Here is a 12,968-nt window from a genome sequence, read left to right as displayed (position 1 = left end):
TGTTTAACAAGGACTATCTTTGCATGTGGCATTTATCTGTTATCAGATTTTTAAATAGATTTTCTGAACTGGATTAATGGAATGAAATGGTTTAAACACTCTGGATACCATACTATAAATACGATTTCCCAAAATCGTATACTCATTGATAGTCTCACCAGCGACCCATAAATGACCCTTCCTAACTTTACCATTACCAGCTTTGGACATTACTATTACAATAAATGTTTCTTTAATGAGTAGGACCAAAACCAAAATGCCATGATACTGCATCATGAATGTGCTTTTCCTGGATTGCTAATGAAGATACACAGTCTGTTATGAATTGGTTAATAATTGCTTTTCTTTATTTTGTCCTCTGAATTGTCCTTTGATGTCGTTTGCTCATTTATATGTTGGGGCTTTCTTTGGAGGGGGTCAGTGTGCAAGACTGTAGCTAAAGGAGAACCAGCCGAGGAGGCAGCTGGCTGCTCGGGGTTCCGTGGGCTGGGGGTGACCAGTGGTGGGGAGGGAGGGGCAACCACCAGGCTCGGACTCAGAGCCAGCAGCCCACAACCTATAGAAGCAGTATTTGGGGTGACGCACCATGTCCATGAATGGTGATGGGGCCAGAGAGGTTGCTGGAGCCCAGGATCTTGCTCTGGCCTAAGCAGCTAGGTACAGGACACAGAGATAGGAGGCCTGGCTGACAGTAAAGTGCTGGGTGCAACCAACCAATGCTATTTCTGGGCGTCAGTTTCCTCATATGTACAATGAGGGCCAGACAGGGCCTCAGCCCCTACCAGTTCTGGATTCTAGGATTCCTGTCCTGCCAGGGAAGTAAAAGGGACTCTCCATCTGAAAAGGTCAGTCATGGAAACAACTAAGGGGGTGGAGGGAGGCATTTTTATGTCTCCCAACTCCCAGGGCAGGAAACCAGCCTTCACCAGTCAAAGGCCCCTTCTCAGCAGACCAAGGAAGTAATATCCCAACATCAGTGGGATTTCCTGGAAAACCACTCTCCTTGTATTCACTACTTCCTCCTTCTAGCAACTTCTTTTCTAAAACAAATGATCTGGGAAGGAACTGGCTTCCCTGGGAACGTGGCCTTGACATGGCCATTCCTATCCATCCCCTACACACACACACGCACGCACGCACATCAGAGCAGGCTGTGCTCCAGGAGGCAGGGCATATGTTGTTCTTCACTGTGCCCCAGAGGACCTCCTTGAAGCAAGTGGTGCCACTGTGCAAAGAACCACCTCACCCATGCCCACCTTGCCCCACCTCCACACCTACTCAAAGACCTGGCTTGGGCTCACAAGGGAGTCTGCACCCTGGAGGCATGCCAAGAGTCAAGCCCCCCCACCACAGCCCATTTGGGCAGCGTCCCCCACAGACCCACTGACAGCAGGGGCCCCATCCTCTCTTATACTATGGCTTTCGAAGGGGTCAGCTCTGTGAAGACACAATGGCTTTCTGCAGTAGCATTCTGAAAACCACAGATCAGCATACATAGACTGAGCAGTATAACTAGGGACAAAAACCTGACCTCTGATCCAGCCCAGGAGGCTGGAGACCTTTGGTCCATATTTTTAGGGCCAACTACTTTTTTCCCTACAAAAACTCAGTGCCCGTGATCTTGGGTGCCATTAGATCCCAATCAACATGTGTTAGAAATACAACTGTTTTAATAAAAAATATTTCATATGCTCTAGAAAAACTTGGTATATAAGAAATTCCTTTTGCAGGATAAAATGCATTGTATTTTGGGGAGGGCAATTGGCAATTTAAAAGCCTTAAAATAAGCATGTCCCATGGCCCAGTGAGTCATTTCTGAAAATGAATCCAATTTATAAAGAGCTACCCCCAAATCGAGCTACACAAATATTTGCTACACTGCACTACTTGTAAGAGCATATGGTTGAAAACAATCCAAATGTCCAGCAGGGAGTAGTCAGTTAAATTAATTATGGCACATGTCTACAATGGAATATTGTATACCAAAAATAATGCTATTAATAATAACAATGTCATCACTCACTGAACACTTACTCTGTACTGGCAACCACATAAAAGCTTCACTGCACCACCTCATTTAATTCCGCCTGTGCTGGCTGTAGGTAGCATTGTCATCTCCACCTCACAGATGAGAACACCCATACTGAAATGAGTTAAGGCACTTGCCCACAGTCACACAGCTAGTAGCTAGGGTTCACATCCATGCAGCTTGACTGCAGACACCAACCTCTTAGCCATTATACTACATGCCCTCGAATGGTGCCATTACAGGAGCTATTGCAGAAGCAAGACTAGCCGCATGGAACAATGTTCATTATACACTGATAGTACAGCAAGCAGGTTATTGAGCAGTACCTGCCGCCTGGTCCCATTCGTGCATGTGCATGCAGAGGATTTGGAAAGATAACACTGCCAGCATCTTGGTACAGATCTCTGAGTGGGCGGAATTGCTTGTATTTTTCATATTTCTTGGGCTTGTGTTTTCTGATTTTTCTAAAACAAACATGGGCTGCTTCTGTATTAAGAAAAAATAATTTTACATTTCAAAAAATTAACAGAAATGCCCCAAACCACTCCCTCACACTCTTCTTCTGCACAAATGCAAAGGTCCAGCCAGCAGCCTTGCTGTAGCTACAGTCACAGCTGGATGCACGAACACTGCTTTCCCTTCATGGAGCAGCAAAGGCTCCCCTGGTAGGGACAGGGCAGATTCTCCCCGCTCTGCCCTTCTGCAGACTGCGCCCCACCCACCCCAGAGGTCCCTCTGAGCACCTGGGCTCCCAGACAGCTTCCAGGCTGGCAGCACAGAGCTGAGTGAGCTCTGGCCTAAGAGCCAAGCCAGGAACTCCAGGGACCTGAGATGCTCCATCCTCTGCCTCTTGATCTCTCAAGGCAGCATTGCACCAAGAATGGAAGGCCAACAGGCAGCAGAGTGGCCCAGGGACAGGAGTCTCAGTTCTAAGACCACATAGACAGGAGACTCTCCTGGCCTACTCACCTGCTTCCTGGCTCTGACCTTGGGCACGGTATTTCTTCTCTCTGAGTCTGTTTCCATGCCTGTCAAAGAAATAAAAAGCACCAACTTGGAAAAAAACTATAAACTTGTAAGAATCAAAATAATATATAAAAATATACACATGACAATAATGCCATAAGTAACATCTCCTGGGCATTGTGTGCAGGTCAGACACCCTGCTAACCACTATGTATGATCTCCTGCAGTTCTCACAGACACCCTATGACAGGCCCTGTGACTATCTGCACCTTACAGATGATAAAACAAAGGCTTAGAATGGTGAAGTCACTTGCACTGGCAAGTAGCAGGGCAGGAATTCCTGCTGCCAGGGCTAGACCCACCCTAGTATACCACACAGCCGACACCGTGTTTAGAACAAGCGAGGAACTTCATCCAGATGGTGCATATTGTCATCGCTCCCTACTGGGCCTCTGCCTGACAATCAGGAGTCCCCCTGGCTCTCCCTACTCCCTAAGCATTTGCACAGCAACCAGGCCACACACTCACTTGAGGTGGCCTTCCTCTGGAAGTGACCAAAACTTCCCATTCTCTTTGGGTCAGTTCCAATGACTGCAGGCAATGGCTTTGCTGCTGTACAATCTATGACAAACTCCTGTCCAGGCCTGGCCTTGTGCTCTGGCCACCAGGGCTGCTGGCCCAACAAAGACTGCCCACACCCTAGGGGTCAGGCCTGCTGGCACTAACGCTTGGCACCTGACCCAAAACGCTTTCAGGCCTTCTCTGAGCTCTGGGCCCTAGGCCTGGGTCTCCCAGTTGCTCAGAATCATTGATCCCTTTGGCCAGAAAGGGCCCCCTGAGAGTCAGAAAGCATCCCCATCGTCGGGGCTCCCCAGGGCAGAGCCTGGCGCTGGGAGTGTGTGAGCTGCAGCCTGGGTGAGCAAGTGTGTGAGGGAGAACGTGGCATGTGAGCGGGAGGGTGGCGGGTGTGCTGTGCGCGTGGCTGAGATCGTAGTCCATCCCGGCAGCAGCGGGCGGGCTGGGAAGGTCTCCTCCCCCCATCACATTGAGAAATCTCTGTGAGTCACCGAGTGGTTCTGCATATTAATGAGCTCGCTCGCAGCGAGGGCAGGAGCAGATTTAAAAGAGGCCAGGGCGGGCGGAGGGAGGCTGTGGGGAGAGCGCGAGGGAGGCAGAGCCCAGCGCAGTGCAGCGCAGCGCAGCGCAGCGACAGACAGCCCCAGCACCCCCGACGGCGCAGCGGCTCAGCGGCACAGCGCAGGGAGCCGAGGGGAGCTGAGCCAGAGCGTGCTCGGAGCCAGCGGCGTCTCCGGGCCACCGCACGGACGGGCGGCGCCCTTCCCGCGTCCCTGTTCCCGCACCGCGCCCCTCCGGCCAGCATGAGGCTCCTGGCGGCCGCGCTGCTCCTGCTGCTCCTGGCGCTGTGCGCCACGCGCGTGGACGGTGAGTGGCGGGAGGGCCCCTTGTCGCCGTTTCGTCCAGTCCTGGGGAACCCAAAGGCCAACTTCTGGGCATCCTGAGCCCCCTGGGGGTCTGGATGGGTACAGAGGGCGGTGCAGGGGCAGGAGATCCCTCTTGCAACTGAGCCGTCCCACGCGCTCTCCCGCAGGGTCCAAATGCAAGTGCTCTCGGAAGGGGCCCAAGATCCGCTACAGCGACGTGAAGAAGCTGGAAATGAAGCCAAAGTACCCGCACTGCGAGGAGAAAATGGTTATGTGAGTTCTGGCTCCTCAAGTTGAGCGTGTGCGCTGCTCCTACCCGGGTGCTGGGGCACAGCCTGGGGCTCGGTCGGGCTAACATCATTTCTCTCAGCCTTTGGCAAGGGCTTGGCGAAGCCTTGGTCATTGCTCAGAGAGTCCTTTGCGCGCTGGCGCTACACTCCGGAAGACAGTCTGGAGAGGGGGTCACTGTCCCTCACAGTGCTAGGAGTCAGACGGGTAGGGCCAGCAAGGGTTAAATGGCTCCGTGCGCGACTTAGAACCGCACTCACGCCAAACTGTGAAGCTGCTGCCTCCCATTCTGGACAGAGGATCCATGCAGACATTATCTTAAATCCCGACTCTCCCTCCACAGCCTTTTCCCAATCAGAGACCAGTGGACCGCTGGTTTTTGGCTCCCACAGATTCATTCTGAGAGCACTGGGCTCTTCCCTCACCAGCTGAACTCCTGCAGCTCCCAGATCCTGAGCAGTCGGGGAAAGTGCTCTGCTGGGGTTAATGTGCCACACGGCTGAGCCCTGCATGCTGGGGATGTGGGGAATGTTTTAAAAACTGGGGCAGAGAACACTGAGTTTCCTGGCTCCTCTGCCTTCCCAATTAACCACTTAAGGTCAGCGCTGCTGTTTCCCCGTCAATACTCGCTTGGCCAGAAAGGGAGCCCTTGGCAAAGCAGTTACCAAATATTTGCCACGGACCATTGGCCCCTCTTCCCCTCCCCCAGAAACAGGACACACTTTATTCTCAGTCTGGGCAACTGCCTTCCACCCGCTGGCCCAAAGGCCTTTGCACAGTGTCTGAGAAGGCAGGACGCATCCCCACTGACAGCCACATCCCCGCCTGGGGACACACGATCAGGCAGAAGTTAGAGGCATTCTGAAAGCCACTGGCTTAAGCTGACCCCACTGCCCTTCCTTCACAGACACCTAAATTCACCTCCTTGTCCTTGCCCCTTGCCTTTCACACCAAGTCCACAAAACCAGCTGAAAATCTTTTTGGTGGGGGCCAGGGGTCAAATAAGCTGGGAGAAGAGCTACAAGCCCCTCCAGGCTTTTGGGCTGGGGGCTGAGAATGATGGGAGGCACTGCAAGCTAAAATTCACTCCTCTAAGGGCTGAAAAACACCCCATATACTGGGCGAGTTTCTGAGATCTTGCAGAGGGAGAAAGCAGGGTCCGGGACACAGTGATATCCCAAAAGGACAGAACCTTTGATAAAGAGCTTGCCCTTTCCCTGGCTAAACTTTCTCAAATACAGAGGAGAGCTGCAGCCAGGCAAGTGCATGAGAAGGCTTTGCACAGCCTTGCGAAAACAGCAGGAGCCACATGAGATCAGCACACAGTCACCCTCTCCTATACCTCCAAACTCCACCCCACCCCTGAAGGGCTAGAAGTTTCTCTCCCCTCCCAAGATCCTAAAACTCTCTAGATCAGACAAGAGACCAGCACTTTTTGCCAAAGCAGGTTTTCAGCCACACAGGCTGAACAAAGGCAAGTTTTCAGCTCACCCTGAGTCACCCAGAAATCCCTGCTGAGGCTGGAAGGGTTGGGTGGGGGGGGAGCAGCATGCTTTGCAAGAGGGAGTCCTTGCACCCAAAAGGGTCCGGGAGAGTCCAGGTCTTAGAAAGGGCACTTTGTGTCATATGTCCACAGAACTTTCACTAAAGCCCTCGGCACCCTAGAACTGCTGAGGAGAGGTCTCTGAATTTCTGATAGCTGCTGGGGTCACAAATCCTACTATGTATAGTCCACACCAATTTCCATAATCCCAGTCATCTGACGTGGCATGTGAGCACCGTGGTGGGAGGGCCGGCAACCTTCCCTGCTCTCCCTGACCTTCAGGATTTTGGATGCTCAGCCTGCACGCTGACTAACTGAGAAGCGGGTTTTTATCAGGCATTGCCATGTCCTTTCCTTCAGAGTGCAAAAGCAGCCTTGTAGGCAGAGAGAAATGCATTTGTTAAATTCCTGCAGGGTGACTGGTACAATGGCACACTCTGAAGCCTGGCCCATGCTCAAAGCCCAGAGGAGGGGTCCAGTGATGGCAGCGTCCAGTCACCTGGCATCAGCACAAGGCCCATCCCTGCCCCTGGGAGCTTAGGGCCCCAGAAACTCAGAACACAGAGAAGGGAAGAGAACAGGTTGCCCAGAAACATTCTACCCCTATTCTGGTGGCAAGATCTGATTTTCTCTCCCCATCAATTGGGAGACTGGGGTCACAGCAATCCTTCCTCCTTCTAGAACTTGGCCCATGAGCCCTGACACTTTAAATTTGATACCTGTGGACTGACCTCTCTCCCTCATTTCTCACCCCCAATCTCCCCCATTGCCTCCCAAGCCCATTCCAACACCCCAGTCCACAATCATACCTTGTTTGACTGTGACCCCGCAGGAAGTGGCATCCTCACCTCTCACCTTACACTTTTCTAAGCTCCCTAGAAACATCATCCTTCCTTCCCTCACCCAGAAGCTTCCCCCAACTCCTGCCAGCCCTGTGGCCCAGCCCAGGCTCAGAGAGGCAGAGCAGCTCTGGGAAGCAGGCTTGCCTTCCTCTCCAGGCCGGAGCTCACACACTAAGGCCACTTTTTCTCCTTGGCCATCTCACCTTCCATGACTAATTACTAATAACAGTAACTATTCATTGTGCTTCTACCATGTGTAGGGCACTTTGCATACATTATATGCTTTGGTCATCCCAATAACCCTATGAGATGGGACCTGTTATTGTACCCATTTTACGGATGGACAAACTGGATTCAGAGAGGTTACCCAAGGTCCCGCAGCCAAGCTTGGGATTCAGTCCCAAGCCCCTACTCTCTGTACAATGCTACTCTGCTGCTCTGCCACATGGCCAGGCCTCCACTAGGTGTTGAAACATTGGCGGATAGAGGCCTGCGATGTTGAGGCTGTGGAGAAAAGAGGTCTTATTTTCTGCCAGAGGGTGAGATAATGGGGCCCTGACCCTCAAGAATCAAAACAAGACTGGGCACAGTGGCTCACGCCTGTAATCCTAGCACTCTGGGAGGCCAAGGCGGGTAGATTTCCCAAGGTCAGTTTGAAACCAGCCTGAGCAAGAGCAAGACCCCATCTCTACTAAAAATAGAAATTAATTGGCCAACTAAAACTATATTGAAAAAATTAGCTGGGCATGGTGGCGCACGCTTGTAGTCCCAGATACTTGGGAGGCTAAAGCAGAAGGATTGCTTAAGCCCAGGAGTTTGAGGTTGCTATGAGCTAGGCTGATGCCACTCAGGCAACACAGTGAGACTCTGTCTCAAAAAAAAAAAAATCAAAACAAGCTTCAAGGCCAATAAGACTTTGCTTCCAGATCAGTGAATGCTCAGCCTCAGGCAATGTGTGGAGGGTCAGGGGAACAGAATTTGAGGAAACTTGGACCAGAGCACTTGTAGAGCGTTTGTGAGCCTATCGTGGAGCTCCTCAAATCCAAGGACAGAAGTCTTGGCATAGGTACCTTGCTGGCATTGGCTCTTTTCATCGCTTATTCCAGATTCCAAGGAAAAGTCCCCTGACCTTTGATCCCCAAGAGAGGCCTGAGCCCTGGAGACAACAGGGCTCAGGCCTCAGAATCTGGGATGGTGGGAGACCATCCCAGACTCTGAGGGCTCAGAGGGTAAAGGTGAGGGCCACTCTCTCCATATAAGGTTAGACCCTACCATGGAGTCAGAGAATAAGGGGACACCCAGAACCTTCCAAAGAGCCATCCAGAGAGTGAGCACATAGGTAGGCTCCCTTGAGAGCAGGGAGGAAGCCAAAGTGTCTGATCCAGCCTAGGGTCACCCACAGGCTGCACATGAAGGGCTTTTACTCAGAATCCTCAAACCTGTACCTGTCCCACTCGGTTTCAGCGTCACCACCAAGAGTGTGTCCCGGTACCGAGGGCAGGAGCACTGCTTGCACCCCAAGCTGCAGAGCACCAAGCGGTTCATCAAGTGGTACAATGCCTGGAACGAAAAGCGCAGGTATGCTCCACCACTTCTCACCTTCCTTCCCACCTTCCGCTAGATCCCAGTGTGGCTCTCAGAATGGAAAGGGGCCCCCATTAAACCAGGTCATCTAACACCATCTAATAGGTGAACAAACAGCACATTATCTACAGCAAGCAGATGCCCAGACACTGCTTACATACCCCAGGGACAAGGAACTCACCACTTAACAAAGTGGCTCTCTTGTACACTTGGAAGCATTGCTGGTGGATTCTTTTGTGAACTAGTCTGTCTCACTCTAACATTTACATTATAGTCTTAATTCCTCTTTATATTTAAGTCACTTAAGCTGTCAAATGGCTGGGTAAGCCACTGGCGTGGCTGTCTCCTGTGGTTCTTATGGGGTGAAATGTGACCACTTAAGTGACTGTGTATGTTCACTATAAAACTGTGGATACACCCACGAGCTAATGAGGATGACTCCTTGCCAACAATACACCTCCTCTTGAAGGTGCTTCACCCCTCCTGCTGCCCAGAAACCTGATAAACTCTTCCCTTCACAGGTACTGGCAGGCACCTTGGGTTTGGCCTTTTAAAATCAGAGCCACTCTTAACCAAGGGGAGCAGAGTGGTAAGATGGACAGCCCTGGACCAGACTCATGCTCACTGGGCTCTATTTCCCCATAGTCAGAAGGTAGCTTCCCACTTCTGGTCCCCTGGGGTCCTATGTCTGGCCTCAGTGGGGGAGGCCACTTCCTGGCTCCTCTTCATCATGTGAAGGTGTGCTGGAGTAGGCCACTCCTTGGATTCTCAGAGCCTCTGTACACCTTCACCTGGGTAGCAGGACTGGGGAAGTCCATGAACACACACACACACACACAGACACACACACACACGTAGGTGACTTCCCCAGGAGCTGGTCCCAAGGAACTATTTGAAGTCCTCTTTGCACACAGAGACAGAGAGAATACTGGACCCGGGAGGGAGGAAGGAGAAGGGTTCACAACAGGCCCAGACTTATGGGGGCCAGCGGGAGAGGCTCCATCCTGCAAAGGTGAAACCAAGGCTAAGTGGGAGTGGGGAAGTGACTTGCCTGGAATTACAGGGCAAAGCCAGGGTAGGAAAATGACCTCGCAGCACCATCCCTCCTCCCCAACATGGCAGGCACAGCCACAGTGGGTGCCTGCAGTGCCCTCCCCATCACCTGGCCCAGCCCTCCTGCAGCCAGTACCCGGGCACAAGTCCTGTACCTGAGCCTTTTCTGCTGCCTCCAAAACTGTCTCTTGTGCAGTTTCTTGAAATAGAAAGTGATGAGGTGAGAGATTATTTTCTGTCAATCTGATGGGAACGAATCCTCTGCCTGGTCAGGCCAGGCAGCTCACGTGGCAAAAGCAGGGCCTGCTCTGCTTACTCTCTGTCATCCTCCAGGCCTTGTGTCATCAAAAGTGGAACAAGGCTGACCCCAGGGCCTCACACAGAGGAGGGTGAGGACACCTGATCTTACTGCAGGGAGATGCTCAAACCTTTTGCCCACCTGGCTCCCCCAACCTGGGCTACAGCTTGGAACAGGAGACATACTTGGGTCTAAACATAGCCCTGCTCTTTTTTATTTCTACAAACTCCAATAATGAAAGACATGGAGCTGCTCAGTTGCCAGGCTTTTCCTCACTTCCTTAGTCCTCCTTCTTTCTTGGAGTGCTGAGGTGTCCTGGGAGAGGAAGGGGACATGACTTTGTCCTCTTCTCCCTTCCTGGTAACTATCCCTTGAAAATGTCTTAATGAAGGTAAAATAGAGATAAAGAATTGTCTGAAGTCCTCTTTGCAGAGAGAGAGGATGCTGGCCAGGGTGGAGAAAGGAGAAGAGTGCATGGCGGCCCAGACCAATGGGGGATGAGACAGCTCTGAGCATCCCAGCTTCCAGTGGCCACAGGAAGTGGCCCCATCAGACATTTTATTTCAGCACATAATTGGGTAGTCTTACTCAGAAATCAGGAGCAAGGCAGAGGGAGTGACGGGCTGTCTGAGTGTGAAGTGTGGCCCCATTGTAGCCATGGAGACAGCTCGAGTTGGGCAGGGTTGGACTGGGAAGGCAGGTGTAGGCTGGGGGCCAGCAGAGGTTGGGCAGCACAGCCTAGCCCCACTGACCACTGCCTCTGTCAGCAGGCAGCAGCTTCTAGAATCTGCATTTTTCTGGAGGACATGTATTCTCTGGACAAAATACAAAGACGCAAGCCTAAGTCAAGAGACAGAATGCCTCCCCAGACCCGCTATTTTCTGTAGAAAGATGCAGGAGCAACCCCTCATGGCAGAGAAAGACTTCTTGTTCCCACCACTGACAGATAGCCCATGGCCACTGGGCACATCCTGAGTCTGTGCTGCCTCAGTTTCCTCATGTGCAAAGAGGGTTTGCTCCATGGGGCTTTGAGGGTAAATGAGATTGTGGAGGTGGAAGATGGTCAGAAGGGACAAAGCTGGGCCTGTGTGCATGTTTGTGGTCCCTGTGCTCATGTCCTCAGAAAAGTCCCTGCCCCTGCAGTCCTGGGAGAGGGGCACCCCCTCCAGATGAGGTTGAAGCCCGAGCCAGCAGCTTGGGAATCATCTGCCCGTGTCCTGAGCCGCTCTGTTTTCTCTTCCCAGGGTCTACGAAGAATAGGGTGAAAAATCTCTGATAGGAAAACTCCAGACCAGTTGGGAGACTTGAGCAAAGGACTTTGCAGATTTCAAAAAACCTTTCTTTCTCACAGGTATAAGACACAAATTCTATATTGTTACGAAGCACTTTTTATCAAGGGTCAGTTTTTACATTTTATAGCTGTGTGCGAAAGGCTTCCAGATGTGAGATGCATCTCTCTTGTGCTCCAGACTGTATCACAGGCTGCTTTTTACCGAAAGAGGGGAAACTCATGCCTTTCCTTTTTTAAGAATGCTTTTTTGTATTTGTCCATACGTCACTATACATTTGAGCTTTATAAGCGCCTGGGAGGAACAGTGAGCTTGGTTGAGACATTTCATTGCAGTGTTGCTCTGTTCCTAGCTTGGGAAGCTTCCGCTCAGAGGTCCTGGCGCCTCGGCACAGCTGCCACGGGCTCTCCTGGGCTTGCAGTCAATCACAACCTCAGTGTGACTCCGCAGTGGCCCCTGCAGCCGGGCAAGCAGGAGCAGGTCTCTCTGCATCTGTTATTTGAGGAACTCAAGTTTGGTTGCCAGAAAAATGTGCTTCATTCCCCCCTGGTTCATTTTACACACCCTAGGAAACGTTTCCAAGATCCTGTGATAGCGAATGATCCTTAGAGTAGGTGTGGGGTCTTGTCTCCAACCTGAGCGTTTTCTGAAAGGTTCACTGCTTCAGTATTTAATGTTTCGGAAGTATGTGAGGTTCCAACACTGTTAGCAAAAACCTTAGGAGAAAACTTAAAAATATATGAATACATGCTCAATACACAGCTACAGAGACGCATTCTGTTGACAAAGGAAACCTTCAAGGCGTGTTTCTTTCTCTCACCACAATGGAACATGCAGGACTAAAGCAATATATTTGTGATTCCCCATGTAACTCTCCCTGTGCAGTCCTCTGTTGGAAGCTCAGATGACCGCACGCCCTTCCTCTGTACATACGCACTTAAGATCACCCTGCATGCCCTGCTCCTTCCACACACGCTGCGTCGTTCTGCTGTGTTATATACTATGTACGTGTCAGAGACCATTAGCATTGCATGCAGGTTTCGTATTCTTTCTAAGACAAAGAGAAAAGTAATAAAATATATTTGAAATGTACCAAAATTCTAGACTACTGACTTTTTTTTCTATTTAATTAAGCTAGAATGACAATAAAATGTTTACCACATCCTGAATAAACAGGGACAAATGTACTGGGAAAGAAAACTGGTGTTTCCCAAACACCTGTCCACACTGTCACCTCTGTGGAGTGCGTGGGGCTGCCTGTTGTTATATCCCCGCAGACGGAAAGCCAGGCTGAGGCACCTTCCCCACCCAACTCCAACACCTGCTGCAGGTTGATGGGAACAGGCAGGTTGTGGCATGTGGTCACGCTGCAGTCCCCATTAACAGAAGGTAGGAGATGGGTCCAGCCAAGATGCCTGGGGGCCCAGGGCCCCAAGATAGGGGGGGGGGGGTCAGGGAAGGCGGAAAGTACCCCCCTGGGGGCTATAGGGCTTTGGAGCCAGGGTGCCTTGAAGCCACACCTGGGAGATGCTGAGACTCCATTTCCGTTTCTGTCGGATGGACATGACAATAGTGCACATTTCATGGTGCTCTGGGGACCAAGCAAGATCCTCCGTGTAAAGCACTTAGAAGGA

General features: G+C 51.4%; 1 protein-coding gene and 1 pseudogene across 1 annotated transcript; both read left to right on the top strand.

The window, feature by feature from the left end:
• The first annotated feature begins 4,116 nt into the window (after nucleotides 1–4,116).
• Nucleotides 4,117–12,432, top strand: CXCL14 (C-X-C motif chemokine ligand 14). Its single transcript, XM_012762250.2, has 4 exons — nucleotides 4,117–4,438; nucleotides 4,605–4,710; nucleotides 8,575–8,688; nucleotides 11,290–12,432. The coding sequence occupies exons 1-4, from the start codon at nucleotides 4,375–4,377 to the stop codon at nucleotides 11,303–11,305; spliced, it is 300 nt and encodes a 99-aa protein (XP_012617704.1). The 5' UTR covers nucleotides 4,117–4,374; the 3' UTR covers nucleotides 11,306–12,432.
• Nucleotides 11,321–12,432, top strand: LOC109729714 (uncharacterized; annotated as a pseudogene).
• Nucleotides 12,433–12,968: the final 536 nt, after the last annotated feature.

This window comes from Microcebus murinus, chromosome 21 (genome assembly GCF_040939455.1).
Source record: "Microcebus murinus isolate Inina chromosome 21, M.murinus_Inina_mat1.0, whole genome shotgun sequence".
NCBI lineage: Eukaryota > Metazoa > Chordata > Mammalia > Primates > Cheirogaleidae > Microcebus > Microcebus murinus.
The sequence above is the reverse complement of the archived record's forward strand: the minus strand, read 5'-3'. Positions and strand labels throughout refer to the sequence as shown.

Excerpts from the sequence above, each read along its gene's own strand:
- CXCL14 (XM_012762250.2), top strand. The coding sequence starts at position 4,375 with ATGAGGCTCCTGGCGGCCGCGCTGCTCCTGCTGCTCCTGGCGCTGTGC. Across the intron at positions 4,439-4,604 it reads GTGCGCCACGCGCGTGGACG|GGTCCAAATGCAAGTGCTCT; the intron begins GTGAGTGGCGGG and ends GCTCTCCCGCAG. Across the intron at positions 4,711-8,574 it reads TGCGAGGAGAAAATGGTTAT|CGTCACCACCAAGAGTGTGT; the intron begins GTGAGTTCTGGC and ends ACTCGGTTTCAG.